At 25.8% G+C, this 23,449-nt stretch overlaps 1 protein-coding gene across 1 annotated transcript in view; it reads right to left on the bottom strand.

The window, feature by feature from the left end:
- LOC136087885 (proto-oncogene tyrosine-protein kinase receptor Ret-like) overlaps positions 1-13,704 on the bottom strand; it is a 14,780-nt gene extending 1,076 nt beyond the window's left edge. Inside the window, exons 1-3 of the mRNA XM_065811504.1 lie at positions 13,684-13,704; positions 13,475-13,549; positions 13,219-13,338 (exon numbers count right to left, since the gene is read on the bottom strand). Of these exons, the coding sequence (XP_065667576.1) occupies positions 13,219-13,338; positions 13,475-13,549; positions 13,684-13,704 (216 nt within the window). The remainder of the gene's footprint in view (positions 1-13,218; positions 13,339-13,474; positions 13,550-13,683) is intronic.
- Positions 13,705-23,449: the final 9,745 nt, after the last annotated feature.

Genomic DNA, 23,449 nt, shown 5'->3' with positions numbered 1-23,449 from the left:
CTCATCTAGGCCATATTTTAAAAACCCGGAAAAATGTTCGGGTAAAACATCTGCATAATACTTATTCCCTTATTTTCTTTTAGTTTTTTGCTTCTCCCATTTTTTTCAAATTTTTCTTTATTTTTGCATGAGTGATTAGTAAAAAAGTTTAAAAAGAAAATGTATTAAAAAAATATATACCTAAACTAGTATGTATGGGAAATGTTTTGGATATCCATAAAATTTAAAAGTTTAGAAAAGTATCCGGATATCTGGAAATACCCGAAAATATGAAAGATAATTCTTGTAATAAAGTTATCTAATATGATAAATATTTTAACCTAAAGATAATTTAATTTTAATAGTTGTAGGTGTCCTTCTAGCGTAATAAGTTGATACGCTAATTATTTTCTGTCAGAAGTTGGATTAACTATGTCAGTTTTACCAGTCATTCTGATAAAAACAAACTCATTCTCTTGTGCTTTAATTAAAAGCAAAGAATGCCGCAATAAGTTTCTAGAATTTAAAAAAGCATGAAAAATGAAATTTAAATGCTTGAGGATGAAAACTCTAGTTTGTGCAAAATAATAAACTTTACGCAAAATATAAACCTTTTTGATGTCAAATAAACTCCATAATATTTATATAAAACTAAAATTAAAACAGCTTTCAACTACGATCTTACGAATATAATAACAAAATAACAGCGCATGGAAGCTAACAGTGCAACCACAATAGTTGTTGCTGATGTAAAAAATTGAACAAATATTTTTTTCGCTCCTTTTGTACTTGACTTCAATAAAGAAGAGTAATAAAGTAATTTCAACAGCGATAACTTCTATTTTATACTTTGAAATAAAAAAGTTAACTCTTAGTATAAAAAAATTTTAAACCAACTTGACCAAATTTTATCAGAAAAAGCTATTTCTAATAAGTTGAAATTAGAAAAGAAGAAACTTAAATATAAACATAAGGTAAATTTTAAACTCAACCAGACTATTCAAAGTGTAGGCAAACAAAAATGCCTGAAAAGTTCTCCAGGTGCAAAAAACAATCAACAGCGATAACCTTTTTTTTTTTTTCGGCCGTGAACATTTTAGTGAACGGACGTGTTTATTATTAAACTTAAAAATGGCTAATAAAAGTATTTCAATTACTCAATTAAAAGAAATTATGGATATTCATGAAAACACAATAATGAAGCTATTTAGCGACAGGATTGATAAACTAGCGAGTAAAATATCAGTTATTCAAGAAGAAAATAAAAATTTAAAAAATGAAGTAAGTGACCTGAAAAAAAGTGTTGAATTTGTCAGTGACAAATATGAAAATTTACTATTGGAAATAGATGTTTCTAAAAAAACAGCAATGTCATCAGTATATCAACTGAACGACACAAAAATAAATATAGAAAATGATAACGTTATTAAAGATAAGTTGGTTGAACTTGAAGATAGGAGTCGCAGAAATAATTTGAGATTTAATGGTATAGAAGAAAAAGAAATTGAAACCTGGCAAGAAACTGAAAGTAAAATAAGAGAAATTTTAAAAACTAAATTGGGTTTAAATGGTAATATCGAAATTGAGAGAGCCCATAGAGTTGGAAAAAAGGTGATGGGTGTTAAAAGAATAAATAGAACTATTGTTGTAAAATTTTTAAACTATAAAGACAAGAACGCGATTTTGGATAAGTTCGTAAAGGCAAAACTCTGGAATGAAAATTTGTTTATAAATGAAGATTTTAGCGAACGTACTATGGAAATAAGAAGAAAGTTATTCGCGGAAGCAAAGGAGCTACGAAGTAAAGGAAAGTATGCTAAGGTTACTTATAACAAATTATTCACACGCGATTTTAAGTAAATTTTTTTTTTTTTTCAATTCATAGTTATAAAGTTGTTTAAATTCTGAAATGGATTCAAACCAACTAAATTTTGAGTCAATTTCATTTAACTTTTTTCAAATTTATGATTTTTTACTTGATAATGAATCCGATCCTGACATAAATTATTTTAGTGAAGCAAGTGCTCTGCAAAACTGCTCTTATTTTTATAACAATGAATTGAAAGATTATCTTAATAGGGATTTTTTTAATGTTATTCATTTTAATATAAGAAGTTTGAAAAAAAACTTTGATACTTTTCATAGTAATATAGAAGAAACTTCTAATATTTTTAACATAATATGCATTACAGAGACATGGTGCAGTTCTGATGATGTTAAAAACTCAAATCTCCACCTTCCAGGTTTTAATTTAATTTCTTTAGCGCGTAAAAATAAAAAGCAAGGTGGTGGTATTCTTTTTTACATGAATGAATACTTGCGGTTTATTAACAGGCCGGACTTAAGCATTTCTGATGGCCATAAAGAGGTTTTAAGTATTGAAATTTTAACTAAAAATGCCAAAAATATAATTTTAAGTTGTTGTTATCGCCCACCAAATGGCGTAATTGAGGATTTTAATGCCTTTTTACATAATGATATAATTAAAAAAAGTTCACATGAAAAGAAATTAAACTACATAATTGGTGATTTTAATTTAAACTGCTTTGAATACCACACTAATACTAACATTAAAAAGTTTTACAATGACATTTTCGAAATTGGAGCGATACCGTTAATAAATAAGCCTACCAGAATATCATCAACATCAGCCTCTATATTAGATAATATAATTACAACTGACGTTTTTAACTTATCTTTAAAAAAAGATATTATTAAAGGTGACGTCTCTGATCACTTTCCCATTTTTTTCTCCATAAACACAAACATCAAAAAAATTCTACACCATAATAAATCTTTCATCAAACGTTTTTTTACGGAAGCGAATTGCTCTGCTTTTAAGGAACAATTATCTTTACTTCATTGGAAACATATAGATTCTAATGATGCTAATTTAGCTTTTAATTCGTTTTTAAAAACATTTTTTGAAATTAATGATATTAATTTTCCTAAACATAATATACTAAAAAAAAAAATATTTCACGTCGCCATGGATTACAAAAGATCTCAGAAAAAGTTCTAAAGTTAAGCAAAAGTTGTATATAAAGTTTAAAAACGAGAACATTAGAAAGTAAAACAATTTATAAGAATTACGCTCAAAAATTTGAAATGCAAAGAAAAAATTTAAAAAAAAGATACCACATAAATTTACTAGAAAAATATAAAGATAATTCAAAGCAAACATGGCAAGTTTTAAGAGAAATTACAGGCAGTAAGAAATAGAAAGCTACCCAGCAAACATGTCAGCGTTGAATCAACGTTGAAAACCGGTCGCAGCGTAGAAAAAGCGTTACAGTCACAAAAACAACGCGCTTTCAACGTTGAATCAATGTTTGTTATTGTATACTAAATCGCAGTAAATTTAAACGTTGAATAAGCGTTGAATATGTAACGTAATTTAGCTTCTCAAAAAAAGACGTTTATTCAACGTTTAATCAACTTACGCAAAAAGCCATTTTAAAGACGATTCAAAATCTATGCTTCATCAACGTTAAAAATAAACCGCTTTTTAAACGTCACATTTTCAAGGCTGAATAAGCGTATAAATATCAACTTACATTATCTTCTCAAAAAACCGCGTTTATTCAACGTTGAATAAAAGTACGCAAATAATCACTGTAAAAACGTCGCAAAGTTGAAGGTTTATCAACGTTAGACATAAGCTGCTTTTTCAACGTATTTAAGCTATTTATGAAGACAAACCAACTATTCAACGTTACATATACCAACGTTGAAAATGTGGTAGTTAAAAAACGTTGAAAAAGTGTTATTTTGCCAACGTTAATTAAACGTTGTTTTGACAACGTTGAGGAAGTGACACATAGAAAATTATTGTCTCATTAACTAGCCATTACAAAAATAATTTGCCGTAAAGAAAAGGCAATGAAAACTTAATAGAATGCATGCAGATGGTATAAAAAAAATATTTTGATAAAGTTATGTTTATAACTTCTTTTTATTGCGGCTAATTTAAAACTTTTAGATTTTGCATCAAATTGTATATAATATACATAAATCTCAGAGTATATTCGGTTTATTCAGGTTATTTTTGTTGATGATTTATTTATTTTAAAATGACCATTTTAATAAATTGCAAAGTTGTCTTAAATGTGTTATTTCTAAGTTAAAAATAGCACTTAATTTTAATAAGATTCAGATGTTTTAAGTATTATCAAAATTAATAAAGCATGATAAGTCAGACTAAATTTAGTCTGTTCACAGACTAATTTTTTTATTTATTTAAAAAACTTTAAACACCTACCCTAATTATCAAGAAAGTATTTAGTATAAAATCTTCGACCAATAATGAAAGTATGCATTATTAGGCTTTTTTTATATAAAAACACGTGTGGATAAGAAACTTTATTTCCATTTTTTTGAAAAACTTCTAATTTTAGTAGGAAAAGTATTCCGTCCTAATTATAGAGTTGGTGTTGTATATTTAATTCTAACATTTATTCTTTATCATATATTTTTATTTACTTTAATAATATGTATTTATGCATATATATATATGGGTAAATTTATGAATATATATAAAAGAAATATATACATTTTATATATGTATAGATAATGTTTATATTTCTAGTCCTAATTTTAGAGTTGGTGTTGTATATATATAATTTTAACATTTATTATTTATCACATACCTTTGATATGTATTTTTATTTACTTTAATATTATGTATTAATGCATATAATTATGAATATATATATATATATATATATATATATATATATATATATATATATATATATATATATATATATATATATATATATATATATATATATATATATATATCAGAAAAATATACATTATATATATACATATATGTGTGTATATGTATACATATATGTGTGTATATGTATATACGTATATATACATATATGTGTGTACATGTATACATATATGTGTGTATATGTATATACGTATATATATATATATATATATATATATATATGTATACATATATGTGTGTATATGTATATATGTATATATATATATATATATATATATATATATATATATATATATATATATATATATATATATATATATATATATATCAGAAAAATATACATTATATATATATATATATATATATATATATATATATATATATATATATATATATATATATATATATATATATATATATATATATATGTATATAGATACATATATATACATACATTATATATATATATATATATATATATATATATATATATATATATATATATATATATATATATATATATATATATATATGTATACATATATGTGTGTATATGTATATACGTATATATATATATATATATATGTATACATATATGTGTGTATATGTATATACGTATATATATATATATATATATATATATATATATATATATATATATATATATATATATATATATATATATATATGTGTGTGTGTGTACATAGATATATATATATAATTATATAGATATATATATGTATGTATGTATATATATATATATATATATATATATATATATATATATATATATATATATATATATATACATGTATAGCATTAACATTTTTGATAAATTCAGAACTCTAACAATAAAAACAAAATTATTTTCTTTGGAATCTACATAACTTCAAAAATTGTATGTTTTTTTAAAATTTGATTGTAATTAAGAAAAAATATATTTATAATTTTTTTAAATCATTGTAAAAGTAACTCTATTAAATGAAATGAGCTATTTTACAATTATTTTAGATTTTAAAATTGCCCATATATATTTTCAACAGGTTTAAGGTCTGGACTTTGTGGCGGCCATTTAATAATGTTAGCTTTACTTTTTTTTGAGGAACTGTTGTGTCGCTTTGCATGTGTGTTTAGGGTCGTTGTCATGGTGAAAAAAAAATTTGCAATCAATTCTTAAACGGATTGACATAAATTTTTTGAAAACCAATCAACATACAACTTCCCTGTCATTATACATTCACCAGTCGTCCCACACTATTTGAATAAAAACATCCCCGAGCCATAGGCGAACCACCTCCATGCTAGACTGTTTTTGTAAGATTTCTATCTAAGAGTGCATCACAAGGTCTGCGCCAAACTCTTTGTTGTTTTTTAAGCCAAGTATTTTAGATTTATTATTATAAGTCAATAACACTAAGTTTTATAATGCCTCAAACTTGTTAATATGAAGTTTTGCAAATGCTAAAAAATTTTATTTTATTATACTAATAATGAGTGGTTTACTTTTGGAGAAGGTTTATTTAAACCACCTAAATTATTAAATTACTTAAATTAAATCTTCTCTGTACAGTTCAATAGAAAACATTTAATTTAAGATTTTCAACAATCTGCCTTTAGGTTATTGTTAAATTTTTTTTTATCAGTGCAATTTGGATATTGGTTATTGTTGAAGTCTTAATGGGGCGACCATGTCTTTTCTGATTTTCAGCAGAAGCAGTTGTTTCATACTTTATACACACTTCCTAACACCACTTACTGATATTTGATATTTTTTATCACATTGCTTGTAGGTTAGGCCCTTTTTTCAATCAAAAGTGACCCGAGATCTGATGTCCAATGAATAATTTTGATGATAAACCATTATTATTATTTTAACTTTTTCTAAAAATAAATTCCAAAAAATATAGTTTAAAATGCTTATTGTTAATAACTTTAACAAAACATTTTTGATGTTAATACTTTTAAGTAAATAGTTATTGACAAAGCATTATATTTCATAATAAAAATGTAGATGTTTCTTACTTTTGTCACATTTATTTTAGACAGAAAAACTGTAAGTTAGCAAAGTTCATTTAATAGAGTTACTTTTGCATTGAGTTAAAAAGAGTTATAAATGTTTTTTTTGCTCTCTGGAATCAAATTTAAAAATAAACTTAAAACTTTTGCAGTTATATAGATTCTGGCGTAAATAATATTGTATATATATATATATATATATATATATATATATATATATATATATATATATATATATATATATATATATATATATATATATATATATATATATATATATATATATATATATATATATATATATATATATAAATATATATATATATATATATATATATATATATATACAAAATTATATAATTTTTTATATATATACAGTATCGGACAAAACGAGTGCAACCAAATAATGCTAATTTAGTTTCTTTATATAAAAGTGCTGCATTTTTTCAATTTATAGAAATAACTATGTAATTGTTTAGAGACAAAGTTCTTCAAGTTTTATTCATCACAAAGTTAATTATTTGTACACGAAAATTAATAAATTAATCAAAAGTATTAAAAAAAGTTGATTTCCTTCTGGACAAAACAAGTGCAACTCGACAAAATGTTGACCAAACTGTATTTCGCTATCAATATTTCGTGGCGAATCCTTTGTTGTCGATCACAGCCTTGCATCTTCGAGGCATAGATTTGATCAGGTGATCAATGAAACTTTGTGGAATTGCTGCCCAGGCCTTTTGGATTTGTTCAAACAGTTGATCCTTATTATGAACACCTTCACGATTAATTCTGCGGTTGACGATCTCCCACAGGTTCTTGATAGGGTTGAGATCCGGAGATTGAGGCGGCCAATCCATCACCGAAAGGTGGTTGTCTTGAAACCACTGCTTGACTACTTTTGCCGTGTGTTTCAGATTGTTGTCTTGCTGAAAAACCCATTTTATTGGCATATTCCATTCAGCATACTAGGTAACATAACGTCTTTCAGATATTTTTATACATAAAACGATCCATTGTTTCATCGTTTCGATGTATTGGACCTAGACCGTTAGCAGAAAAATACCCCAGGCTATTACATTGATACAGGCAGCTCTAATTGCTGTTGTATCTCGACTGATGATATCCAGGTATCCTTCTTGACGGATCTGACTCTAAGGGGTATAAGAATTTATTTCGAATAACTTGAAACTCAAATAACTGAATATGCTATTTAAAATGACCTACTTTAAGTTTCTTTCAAATTTTAATAAAAGTAGAAAGTAAAAAAGAAAAAGACCCTTGGAATTTGGTGCTACTTCAGTTTTATCCTTGTAAAATAATAAACATTTTACAATTCATTGAAAATATAGTCCATTTTTTTTTTTTTTTTTTGTTCCGTAAATGTGTTTTTTTATCTTCAAGGGGAGCAAAAATTGTTTCGAATAACTGAAATTTTGAACAACTGCAGGTTCGAATAACTACATTTCTGCATAACAGCATTTGCATGAGTTTGTTAAAGAAAATTCACAGGAAATAGAATTGCTTCGAATAAGCAGAAAATTTTAATAAGTGCCATTTCGAATAACCGGGAGTTTACTGTATAATAAATAAATATGTATATATATATATATATATATATATATATATATATATATATATATATATATATATATATATATATATATATATATATATATAATTTATATATATAATTTATATATATATATATATATAATTTATATATATATATATAATTTATATATATATATATATATAATTTATATATATATATATATAATTTATATATATATATATAATTTATATATATATATATATATAATTTATATATATATGTAATTTATTTATCTGTATATTTTATATATAATAATAATAATCCATTTATTTAACCATAAAATATGAAAATTTACAATTATATTTATAAACTCACATAAATAAGGTTAGGTGTCACTCATAGTTAAAAACTAGTCAATGGAGTGATACCTGAACCTATAATTTTAAATTATATATATAAATGAGTTATATATATATATATATGTATATATATATATATATATATATATATATATATATATATATATATATATATATATATATTTACTTTTAAATTTAATAATAATTATGCTAATTTAATAACATTTTTTTTTTACATTTGCTTTCAGACTACTAATGATGCAAGTTTTGTTTTTTGATTTAGATTCTGTATCTCAATAATATCCTGGCCTATCGATACGATATCCTGTTAATTGTATGTTCATATATTGCATAAATATATATGCAAACACTCACACACATAAATTTTAAAGAAAATATTTATATTTTTATATATATATATATATCTATATATTGTATATGTTAATTGTATATGTTAATTGTATATGCTTTTTTATATTTATCATTGTATATTACTGTTTGTATCAAAAATTGATTTTGGAAATATTGCGAGGGCAGAGTTCAACTAACAATTTAGTTTTATTTGCCAATTCAATATATATTATAGCCACGTTTAATTACGTTTAATAATATTTTGCGATATTTTATACAGCGCATTTAAGCGTTGATTAAACGTTATATTTCAACCTTTACTCGACGTCTTTGAGTCACGTTAAATCGACGTTTTACTAACAACGTTACAAATCCTTGCAAAATAGACTGCTTTAACAGCGTTTACTAACAATGCTTCAGTAACGTTTTTTCAACGCTAAGTTGCGACGTTTATTCAACGCTTTTTATGTAGCGCTTTTTCAACGTTTAGTTGCGACGCTTTTGTAACGTCATTTAGTAACGTTTTTCCAACGTTACGCAATAACGTTTAATCAACGTCTATTAAATAACGTTACATATCTTTGCAAAATCGATTACTTTGTCAACGTTTCCGCAACATCTTTTGCGACCGGTTTTCAACGTTGATTCAACGTTGTCATGTTTGCTGGGTAGCTCTTTACCTAAAGCTATTAAAATTGATAATAAAATATTTGATGATCCAGGAGTGGTAGCTAATAAAATGAATGAATTCTTTACTTCAGTTGGACCAAATTTAACAAAAAAAATTTCAAACACAAACAAAACAATAAACAGATGTAGTTTTCCTTTAATATCTTTTCTAAATTCTTTTGAATTGTCTTTTGATGAATTTGATAAAGCTTTTAAAATGCTAAAGTTAAATAGAGCCGTCGGTCCTGATGATATCAATGGAAACATTGTCATTGATTCATATGATATCATAAAAAATATCCTTTTTAAAATATTTAAATGTTCAATTCAACAAGGAATTTTTCCTGATGAATTAAAAATAGCTAGAGTTTCACCAATATTTAAAGGTGGAGACTTACTTAATGTTAGTAATTACCGTCCAATATCTGTTCTCTCTGTTTTCTCAAAGATTATAGAGAAAATTCTTTATAATAAAATTTTTAATCATCTTTCTCAAAATAATATCCTATACAAAAATCAATATGGGTTTAAAAAAAGTAACTCCACTGAACATGCTATACTCCAAATAACACAATATATTACTGAATCATTTGAAAGTTCCAAATTTACTTTAAGCATTTTTATTGACTTGTCTAAAGCCTTTGATACGATAGATCATAAAATTCTTTTTAAAAAACTTAAATATTATGGAATCTCTGGCAATGTTTTGAAGCTTTTAAAAAGTTATTTAAGTAATAGAAAGCAATTTGTTCACTATGACATATCATCGAAATTAAACTTGTTAGATGTAACATGCGGAGTTCCTCAAGGGTCTGTCCTAGGACCTCTCCTGTTTTTCATTTTCATTTACATAAACAATCTTTATGAAGCATCTAATTTAATGACAATTATGTTTGCTGACGACACGAATTTTTTTCTTTCTCATAGTAACATAATTACCCTATTTCAAAGTATGAACATTGAATTAATTAAAATTTCAGAATGGTTAAAATTAAATAAGCTTTCTCTTAACATTGAAAAAACAAAATGGTCTCTCTTTCATCCATACTACAAAAAACATCTTCTACCAAGTGAATTGCCTGCTCTTTTTATAGATGACATTCAAATTAAAAGAGTAACGGCTACAAATATTTTAGGGGTTTTTATTGATGAAAATCTGACATGGAAAAAACACATTGAAAACTTATCCTCTAAAATTTCCAAAAGTATAGGAATACTATTTAAAATAAGAAGTATGCTAAATAAACATACTTTAATTCAGCTTTACCACTCTTTTCTTCATTGCCATCTAAACTATTCTAATGCGGCTTGGGGTAGTGTAAGTAAAACTAAATTAGAACCACTTTATCGCCAACAGAAACATGTTGCACGACTTATTAATTTTAAACATCGGTTTTATCATGCTAAGCCTCTTTTAAACGAAATGAATATTCTTAATATATATCAACTTAATATTTTTAATGTATTGTGTTTTATGTTTAAATGTAAGTCTCGCACATCTCCAATTTCTTTTCACAATTTATATTCTTTAAAAGCTAAAAATAAATACAATTTGCGTAATGAAAATTTTATTCTTCAACCAGTTTTCAAAACTAATAATGGTAAATTTTGTATTTCATTTAGAGGAGCATTTTTATGGAACAAAATAGTGTTAAAACTTTTTGATTTCTCTCATGAATGGAACTTTTTCTTATTTAAAAGAAAATTGAAAGAAATTCTTTTCTCAGTTGAAAACATTCTGATATATTTTTAAGTTTGTTTTGTTTTTTATTAATACTCTTAGGAAATATTTTATCGCAATTTATATATACGAAATTTTTTATCATAACTTTCAAAAGTATATTACATTTTAAAGTTATCTTTTTTTCACAACCACAAGGTTGATTACTATTAATTAGAAGCTGAGAAAAAAATCAAAAATTAATCAAACAAAATTTATTTTTAATTTTCATTGTTATAGTAAAATAGTTAATGTATATACCCGCTTGCGTAACTTTTAACAGCTCGTTTACCCATATTAGACAATAATTTTTTACATGTTTTACAATGAGCATTAGTTTTCAGGATAGGGTCATTAGGGTCAGGAACTAACCAATCTTTTCAAATATGATGTTAAGTATAAGTATGTTATAAATATAATGCAGCTAACCTTCTTGATAATAGATCTAAATATTTAGTTGTTACATATTAAAAAAGTTTATATATTGCAAAACGACTTCAATCTAAACATAAAACTTAAAAATGTTTTCTGAGTTTTCCTTGATTTGAAAGATTAAAAAAAAAAAATTACCTAACTTTTTCCTGATTTTCTTAACTTTTAAAATCTTTCCTCTAATTTTTGAGTTTTTCCCTGAGTGCCTTGAACCCTGCTATAAAGTACCCGGTACAAATCAATAGTTAAACTTATGTAGTTGTTGCTATGAATATAATGGTATTTTTATCACAGAGATCTGGTTTATAGAACTTCCTACTCCTTCTCTTACTGGTTTTAGTAATTAAAAAAAAAACCCGATCTAAATCTGTGTTCTCTAAAAGTATTAATAAGTATTGCACTTTATGCTGTCAATTCAACTCATGCTCAAACTCATCAAATGAAACTCTTCCTAATGGTTACATTTATAAATTGAAAATTTTCATTAAAATCTGAAACGCTATTTTTTAAGCCAAAAAACTTATTAAAAAAAAAGTTTTACAAACATAATAAAAACTAGTTTTCAACATTAAATGAAAAAGTACATCAACAAATAACCATATTAACAAAGTGAGTTCAACATCTTAATGAGGCACTCAACATCTATATGAGGGATATATCATCTACATTAGGCATTCAATATCTATAAAATTAGATTGTAATTAATACTTGAGAGAGAAAACTTTTTGTGCTAGCTAACAATTATAATTTTGTGAGTAGAATACAAAGATGGCTCAACAAAACATCTTTGTCATTGATAAAAATAACTCAAACAAAAGAGTTTCAGAAATTCAGCTTGAACCAACAAAACTGAAAAATAATCTTGGTGTTCAACTTTTTGATGACCAAACTTTTTGATCTGCTTCTATGTCAAAACAAAACTTTATGTATTTAAAGCATTAATTATTTAAATTACAGAAAAAAAATGGTGCCGTTATCCTTAAGTTAAATTTTTTAAACCAAATTAAGTAAATAAACTGTTATATTGACCCAATACACATACCTCCCATCTATTGTCACGGTAACCCCTCGATAACAAAATTAATAGTAAAAGACTGGTTTGAATTATCTTTTTAAAAAATTATGAACTAAAATACTTAAAACGATTTAACGAAGTAGTTAACTCCTCTAATATCACCACATTTAGTAAAATCTAGATCATAAATTAATGTAATTATCTCAGTGCATTATTTTTTCTGATTGTATTGCTGCAGCTACAAGCCAGCTTGCTTGCTATAAAAATTGTGTGGTTTATATATTTGTAAATTTAATACATTTTTATTAAAAAGCAAAAAAAACAACTAAAAATCAATACAATATAAAAGCAAGAAATACAAATTAACTAAAATGTAGTTCATACCATTCCTGAAGCCACTTGCCATGCAAAACTAAGTAGATCAACAGTGGTTATCATTCCAGTATCCTCAGGAGGAACTTCTTTAGACATAATTGACATGGAAGAATTCTCACTTGATATTGTCTAGATTTATTAATTGCAATATGTTTTGCATAATAGATAAAAAAACTTCATTAGATATAGTTTATTTAGATGAATTAAACATTTGAATTAGGTAAAGAAAAAATTATAATTTAAAATACGAATTAAAAATTTATACCTTAAAAGATTGTTGATAGTCTGGAGTGTATATAAAACTTGATTTTGACTCTTCATCAACATTTGAGGTACAAATCTGAAAAAACTTAACAATAAATGATATGTTTGTATGAGGTTATAAAATTTATTTTTGATTTCTTACTTTCGAGTATTCAATAAAAAAAATATATAAATATATAAATCTAAATTTATTAATTGAGCAGAAATAACTAGACCAATAAGAGGAATCATTTGCGTTTTATTATTAAGGTGTTATATAACATTTGTTTTAAAAGAAAAAGCATTGCAAGAGAGATCTATTTTGAGTTCAGAATTATACAATACTCAATTAGTAAAAAGATTACAGGAAAAGGAAACCACTAGGCTGCCATTTCAATGAGCCTGGGTTCAAAACTCTTAGCTTATACACACAAAAAGTACAAGCCTGAGAAGAACTACTTTTATATTCCATGACAAAATGAAAAGAATAATAAAAGAGATTACAAAAGTGTATAATATGCTGCTCCCAAATATATATATATATATGTATATATATATATATATATATATATATATATATATATATATATATATATATATATATATATCTACATATATATATAAACATCTACATATATATATATCTACATATATATATAAACATCTACATATATATATATATATATATATATATATATATATATATATATATACAGCGGAGAAAATAGAATTAGCCTCACCATGTGCTGATCCAATATTTTGTAAATCTGTAAACAAGTTTGTGCGGTACAACTTTTGTATCCACACACATATAATTACTGTTACAAACAACAACTTTTTAGATTATAATATAGCATAATTAAATTGCGGAACATTTGATAAAACCATAAAATGTATAATACTTAATATTTGCGGTAACAAATAGAATTAGCCTCATCAATAATTATTTTCAGTTTACTTGTATATTTTGATCTGGTGATACGCATTTGTGAGTTAGTTTTTTATTATTATTTGTAAGTTAAACAAAGACTGTGAAATCAGTGCTCATAAAGTTTTTAACATTTGGTTTTTGATACCTTTATTTGAAATGGGTCGTGGTAAGCGTTTAACAAATGAAGAATTAGCAGTAATCAAAGCATACAAAGATACAGGCTTATCTAATCGGGAAATTGCAAAGAAAATTAAAAGATCTCCAAAAGTGGTTAACAATTACTTCAAGATTGGCGTTAATTATGGAGCCTATAAGGGAAGTGGTGGCAAACGTAAAATTGATAATCGTACTAAACGAGTTATTGTACGTCGTGCTGCTGCTCAGCACATGACTGCATCTCAAATTCGTGCTGATTTACAATTACCTGTATCTGTTCAACGTGTGAGACAAATCTTACATGAAGATCCAAACACAGTTTGGAAAAAGCGTAAACCAAAACCAAAACTTACTGCTCGTCATAAAAAAGTTAGATTACAATTTGCGAAAGAACACATGTCTTGGTAAGAAGAGTGGCATCAAGTTCTCTTCAGTGATGAAAAAAAGTTCAATCTAGATGGTCCTGATGGCTATCAATATTACTGGCACGATCTTCGAAAAGAGAAAGAAACTCGGATGAGTCGTAACTTTGGGGGTGGAAATGTTATGGTTTGGGGGGCTTTTTCCTTTGCTGGAAAACTTCCACTGGCATGGATTTCAACAAAAATGAATTCACAGGACTACATTGACTTATTAGAAATAAGTTTACTTGAACATGGTGAGGAATTGATGGGTGAAACTTTCACTTTCCAACAAGATAATGCTACTATCCATAATTCAAAGCTTACAAAAGCTTGGTTTAGAGAAAAAAATATTCACGTAATGGAATGGCCCGCACGTAGTCCAGACCTTAACCCAATTGAAAATCTATGGGGAATACTTTCTAGAAAGGTTTATGAAAATGGTAAGCAATTTGAATGCACTTTGGAGCTGAAAACTCGTATCAGAGAAGCTTGGAATGAAATATCTATAGAAACTATCCAAAATCTTGTGACTAGTATGTCAAACCGCATATTTGAAGTCATTAAAAATGGAAGCTATACTAAATACTAAATGAGCGAAAAAACAAAATATTTTCTTTATTTTTTGTATATAACGCTAATGAGGCTAATTCTATTTTCTCCACAAATTGAATATTTTTAATTTTTTTTCCATTTGGAATTAATTAAGCATACCAATTTATAAACTTTTTAGTTGTAGTAGAAGTAACAAGAAATAAAGTAGATTTCATAATTGTTTACCTGCAATTTTTGTTAAATTAGAACAAAAAATAAAGGTGAGGCTAATTCTATTTTCTCCGCTGTATATATATATATATATATATATATATATATATATATATATATATATATATATATATATATATATATATATATATATATATATATATATATATATATATATATATATAAATTAGTAAAAACATATCTAATTTTTAGTTTTCTTCAACAGCATGTTTTCCATTAGTAGGTTCATCAGGAAAAATGTATTATCATCAAAAAGTTCAAACTATAGAAAAATTATGTTTTATTGTAAACAAAAGTTTTTATTGTTATTAAAAATTTTTGTTTAAAAACTTTAAAACAGATGTTATTGTACAAACTTTAAACTAATTTTGAGTATAAAAATTGCTGTTGTTCTTGCAATTTTTCTACTCTGTTTAAATATATTTTGTTTTTGGAAGTCAACAGTAACACCTAATTTTTCAAAATAGTTAATAATATCATAAGTGAATATTTTAAAAGTCTAAAATCAGAAAATGCAATAGACTATACAAGAAGTTAAAAATCGGGAAGTTTTATCTTAAAAAAACTCTTAAAAATTGGGAAGTTTTATCGGATCAGTTTATAATCAAACCAAAAAGATATAGATACGATGTCAATCAATCGCCAAACATTACATGGCAAGACGTTACTCAATATTTATTCAATATTCACAAAGGAATCAATCAGAGCCTTTAATCCTTAGAAGCATATGATTACTTTACATGTGGTCATGTTTAAGAATATTTTTATAATAGAATATGGAATAGGAGCAAATTCTGTTTTATAAAATCAAAGTTTACTTTTAAACTTTTATATAAAGTATAAAGTTTTACCAAAGACGAATAAATAATAATTTTTTATAGAGGAATAATCTTTTTGTAATTGGTCTTGTCAAGTCAAATACAAAACGAAAAAAATATGTATGATGTATGAACTTATCTTAGAAAACAAGTTGGTCGGGTACTAATTGCTAATACTTTATGTATGGCTGGACAGGATCAGCTTGTAGCCATGTAGCAGCATTATTATTTAAATAAGAAGCAGCTTTACGTTTAAATTTACACGAAACACGTCCAGCAAGCATCTTGTGTGCTTGGAAGAAATACAAAAAATCTGTTCAGCCTGTTCCATTGTAGCTAATAAGTTTCGGCAACCTCAAAAAATTTTTTACAAAAAGATTTGGTTGCAAAGCTACCTTTAAAAAAACACTTTTCCAACAATAGTTCAATGGATGGTGAGCACCGGTTAACAGATAAAGTGATAGAAAAACTTTATTAAGAATATCCAAAATCTGCAATTTTTATTAATCTTATATGTATTAATCTTATAGAGTTTATATCTGTTGAATATGACTCCAGTGCTACTGAAACTTCATCTGAGACAGAGGAGACAACACTTCCTGAAACTCTCACATTAATATATGATCAAACAAATGTAAATTTATCTGAGGATAAGTTGCTAATTCTTTGCGAAAGTATATATAACGATTATAAAAATTATAATAATCAAAGACAGTATAATAACTTATGCAACCAAACAAAAACACAATCATTGAATCCTGTTTGGATAATGCACCGCGCAGAGCGTATAACAACTTCGAATCCAAAAGAAGTATACCATTCTAACACAAACTATATATCAAATAAATGGTTGGTCAAAAAAGTTATGCATTATGCAAAATTCTCTCAATTATAGGAGCTTCTCCAGATGCATTAATTAGATGCAGTTGTCATCAAGCTAAAATTTTAGAGAACAAATATTCTTATAAATATCAAAATGATTTCGAAGGATGGGAAGAAGACGAGTATTTTCCAATTAATGAAAATCTTATTATAAAAAAGGATCTCTAGTATTGCTACATAATTCAATTGCAATCTCATGTATATTTCTGTTCTGAGACTGATTTTTTTGTATTCTCCCCCGCGGTTAAAAGTGAAGAAAGATTTATTTTAACAATTGAAAAAGATATAGATAAATCTCTTATTCTTAAAATGATTGATAAATTATTTTATTTATTTCAAAAACATTTTATTGTCAGAGCTTGTAACACGTCCTAATGATATATCGACAATAAATAGTAGGAAAGTTTACTGTATATGCCAAAGACCAAGTTTTGAAATAATGATACCATGCAATTATGCTAACTAAAAATATGAACAGCTTCATTACGCTTGTGCTCCACTAAAAGAGTTCCAAAAAGTACTAATTGGTTATGCAAAGAATGTAAAACCAAGCAATAAAGAATAAAAAATAATACTTTCCTTTAATATGTATTTAGATTTTAAAACTGTAAAAATTGCTTCTCTGTAAATTTGTTTTCACATTTACATTAATTAAGTAACAACACTCAAATTGAGATTTACAAAAGCACAAATTTTAATCATAATATCATTTAATAAATCCACATGAATGATTGGCACCGTCATTTAAATAATGCAAACCTTTTTTATTCGACCAATCACTCTTTCCACATGTATGCGAACATTAGATATCTGTCCAGATGTTTCCATTTCCCATCCAGATATTTGTTGTCTACCTTTCGTAAATGCTGGAACTTAACATAAGATATAATATGGAATAAATTTGTCCTAACAGAATTTAGTTCATATTTAATATTAAATCCTCTGTCAGCAAGAACACAGTCGCTAGGATTAAGCTTCTGACAAAAATTTGACTCAAATGCTGTTTGTTTTTCTGAAACACGACTACCCCAGCCAGGAGACAAAAAAATAACTGCTCCAGCTGGAGTAATACGAATAAAATATTTAATGGTATTGTTATGTTATAGTTAGACCAAGTTTGTAATCGTAAGGTTAAATTTTTTGGTCTTTCAATAAATACTTCGGTGCAATCAATAATACAGACACAGTATTTGAACTTTTTTCAAAAGATATAAGAAGGTTACTCCTTATTTTTTCACGGTCTGGCCAAACTATGAGATTGACACTGTAAAAAATTTATAATAATAAATACTTCGGTGCAATTAATAATACAGACACAGTATTTAAACTTTTTTTAAAACATATAGGAATGTTACTCCTTATTATTTCACGGTCTGGCCAAACTATGAGATTGACACTGTAAAAAATTTATAATAATAAATACTTCGGTGCAATCAATAATACAGACACATTGAAAAGAGTATAAATAACAAAAGATTGTTATTTATACTCCTTTCTCTTCCTTTTTTTAATCAAACTAGAAATCGAAGCAGCTCCATGGTGATTAAACACAGATGGACTCCAGTCAACGTCAGATGGGTCATCAGAACGTTTCCCTAAAATATAAGTTCTTTTTACAATTGAGATTATTTAATTAAATTAATAATTGTAGCAAATATTATAAATTACTAATTTAAAGAATATTATTAAACGTATAACTAGGTATATAATTTTATTAGTTAAGCTCATTCATCAAAGAACATACCTGATACAAAATGTGCACTGCATACTTATTCTTTCCAAATTTTTTCACTTTCCCAACTTTCACAGTCCTTACGAATAATATCTTTAAATTCTTTAAATCCTTTAAAACCTTTAAACTTTAAGAATAGTCTATCGTCTTCCTTTCTCAAAAGGAAGTTTTCCTGATAGAAATATTTTAAATTTCAATCCATATTCATTTTTAAATTTGTTTGTACAACCAACGGCACAACCACTGTATGGTGTATGTCATCTTGTTAAATTAGTGAATCAATGAGTAAATAAGAATCAGCGAATAAATTTAAAATACAAATATCTCAAACTTATATATATATATATATATATATATATATATATATATATATATATATATATATATATATATATATATATATATATATATATATATATATTATGTATATATATATATATATATATATATATATATATATATATATATATATATATATACATATATATATATCTTAAAATCTTTCATAAAATCTTTAAAGTTTTATTCCAGATATAATAAAACCTATCCTAATTTAACAGTCATTTTTTTGTGGCTGTTTTGATATTTAAACTGGGAGCTGAAATAAATTTAACTGATGTTTTGTTTTCTAAATTCTCTCTGGAGTTTAGAGATAATATTAGGTATCAAAGGTAGTTTAACAAACTGTTTATCTAAGTGTTTATATAAAATGAAGCATAATTAATGGTGTTTTTAAGGAATTTCTATGTAGAGCAAAGCAAATCTGCTCTCAAAAACAGCTCACAAGATATTGATTTCCTCAAAAAAATATCATAGACACATTTTTTGAAAACGGCTATAACAAAAGTAATCTTATTATTAAATAACTAAAAACTATTTAAAACGCATCTCAAAAAATACTGGATCTAAAAAATTAGATAAACAGTTTGTATACTACGTTGGATACCTATTATTTGCTCTAAACTCACGAGAGATTTTAGAAAACAAAACAGCACAGTTATATTTATTTCAGCTGCATATTTAAAAAACATGTTATAAGCACAGCAACACAGCAATACTACCACCAAATTTGAATCCGGGTATTTCCAATTTAAATACTCATGCGGAAAAGTATGTATTTTGATCTTCAAAAAAAAATCAAGAAAACCAAAACACCTAAGAGCCTGTAAAAATTAAATATGGTCGAGTTCAGAAACTACTTCTAATCTAGAAAATGCCGTTGTACTTTTTTTTGGCTGTATCCTTAGACCATAGCAGTCGTTCCAGAATACAGGATTAGAAAAATTAGAGAATTACTGGAGATTTACAAAGCAAAAGTTCAACACGAGAAAGGCATTTGGCAAGCTTTTCCAAATTGAGATGACGGGAGTAATCTTTAAACAAAATTTTGAAGACCAATTTTGAAAGAGTTAAAAAAAGTTCTAACGTCACTACTATATTATTTTATTGATCTTTATATTTAACATATTATAATTATTTTGTTGACCTATTATTTTAAATATAATTAAATTATATTTAACACAATAGGTTAGCGAAATATCGTTAACATATTATTATATCAAAATATATTTAAAAAAATAGTTATATGCTGCCTTTTTAATTGAAATCAATTTTATAAAAGACATTTTATTTTGGTTTAGTTTTGCACTGAAAACGAGTTTATCCAAAGTATTCGACAATATTTTCCAATGAATAAATAAATAAATCAAATATAACATCAAATATAACAATTAGAAATTAATTATATATAGTGAATTCGCACCATGCTGGAGTCAATTAACACAATATAGCTGGGATCAAAACAAAGAAAATCAAGTTAACTATCATCAGTAAATGCTTTGTTTCTGATTAAATGTAAACAGCTGACTGAAATATGCTTAAAAGCAGTCTAGAACGCCATATAAAAATTCATTGTGGAATTGAAAAAGATAGTCAAACTACGTGATAAGTGAACAAAATAAAATAAGTAAATAAAAAAAAGGAAAAAAGTGCTTAATGTTCTAAATTATTTTCTTAATATTTTTGTTTTTACTAATGAAGCAAATCTCTTAAAGTTTAGCTCAAAAGCTTTTTTTAATTTTATAACTAATAAAATTGAACGTTTTTTCGTAAATAGTGCAACAAATCTCCATTCTCCATAAATTCAACAATTAAACTTAATGGAAAACTAATTGTAGAGCAACCAATCATGTTTACAATATTCGTATGATATCCAATCGCTTTCATCAAGTTTATTTCTTCAATAAAATCATCACAGTCTGATTGCTTTGCACCATCTGTTTTAAGTATAAATACATATTAAATAATAAACCAAATATATACAGAATCTATATTAAAATATGGTATAGTTATATGCTGGAGCAACTTTTTTTTGGAAGGAGGTGGGGGGGGTATATTAGGTAAACAAGGGCGTGCGCCGCACGAGAACGGCACTTTAAAACGAGCTCTGGACATATTTTCACGTCATGGTAAGGAAGGAGGCGTGAACTTCCTGATTAATTGCACTTCCGCGGTGTTCTCTGACAAGACCGTTAGGTCTTCTTGAGGCAGCTATATAATAAAATAACAGGGGCAGAACATTTCATTAGTCACAAGTTTTTATTTTCTTACGCACGATTTTCTATTGTATTTGTAGTATCATTTGTGCATTATTTCCTTTAAGAGTCATTTCGTAAAGTTGCACAATTTTTTTATAAAGATATTCAAAAGTTTATTATTTTTGTAATTAAATGTTAAGTTGACTCGATTCAAACAATTTTTAAAAATCAGTAAGAAAAAAATTTGTCTCATGTCACAGAGTGCATGAAAAGTGTTACGAGTGCAGAAAAAAATCAAAAATTTGACAAAATTATAAAATTCATAATCATTGAAAAATATGTTGCTAATCAAAAACCTGACAAAGGTCCAATAAAGTTGGAGAACCTTCAACAACTCTCAAAAATAATTTTATAACCTCATTGCAAGTTGAAGTAGATAATGAACCAGTTATTATAAAAGAATCAAAAGATTTATCAGAAGATATTTTACAAGAAACATCTAATTTTTTGGATTGTGGAAAGTGGCCAACTGTTCAATCTAGCAAAATTGTAGACTATTTATTTATTTATTTACTTATTTTTTTTTTCGTAAGTTTTTGTTTACATTTGACGTAATATATATAAATTACATATTTTTTTTCAAATACAAACAAGGCTTCTAAAAGAAGATCAAATGATCTTATCGTCAGAAGCCTTTTACAAAACAGAGTACATAAAGTATTATAAAAACGCCTTTTTACAATAAGAGAACGTAAAAAATTAACATAAAAATATTAAAACAGTACTTAGATAAATAGAAACAAATTTCAACAAGTATAAAACAAAGATTGAACATACATTTCAAAATAATTATATATCATAAGACAAATTAAAAATATTCTGAGATATTTTCAATAGAGAGAATGAGTTCTTTTAATTTTATTTAAAAAACAGAACAAGTTAGGGGTAAGCCGAAGTTAGGCAAATGATTTTGTTCCAGAGATGAGCTGCACGATAAGTGATACAGAATTGATTGAATTTTGTTCGACAGAGTGATTCATTTAAATAGTTATTATTCCTCATGTTAAACTTGCTTAAAGGTTTCAAAATAAAAAGGTCTTTAAAAATTAAAGGAGATAAATCATACTTCCACATATAAACAAAAGATATATTTTTATATCCGTTTAGTTTATAAATATCGAGGATTTTCATTTGATTAAAAAATATTGAGGAATTTGAGAACCGATCCGCAAAATTAATTACACGGATCGCATGTTTCTGACGGCGATGGAGACATTGTAACTTGCTTTGATCAGTACTACCCCAGGCAATAATTCCATAACTTATATAACTATGAATAAAAGAATAATAAAGTTTAGTTAAATTATTTTTATCTAAATGAGTACGCGCCTTATATAGAACTCCAATACTTTTTGAAACTTTCGAGCAGACATAGTTAATATGATGTTTCCATGTGATGTTTTCGTCAATGAAAACCCCCAGGTATTTAGTTACAGAATCTCTTTTTATTTCATTATGGTCAATAAAAATTTTTGGTAAATTTTGGGGTAGAGAACGTTATTTGGAGAGCGGGTGGAAAAAAATCCATTTTGTTTTGTTTACATTTAATGTTAATTTGTTACTTTTAAACCATTTAGATATGTTTTGAAGTTCTTTGTTCATAACGGAGAATAGTAGGTAGATGTCACTGTTAGATAGAAATAAGTTTATGTCATCAGCAAACATAATACTTAGAAGATTTGATGCTTTATGCA

The sequence above is a fragment of the Hydra vulgaris genome, chromosome 12 (assembly GCF_038396675.1).
Source record: "Hydra vulgaris chromosome 12, alternate assembly HydraT2T_AEP".
Lineage (NCBI taxonomy): Eukaryota > Metazoa > Cnidaria > Hydrozoa > Anthoathecata > Hydridae > Hydra > Hydra vulgaris.
This window is presented reverse-complemented; position numbering and strand designations above follow the sequence as displayed.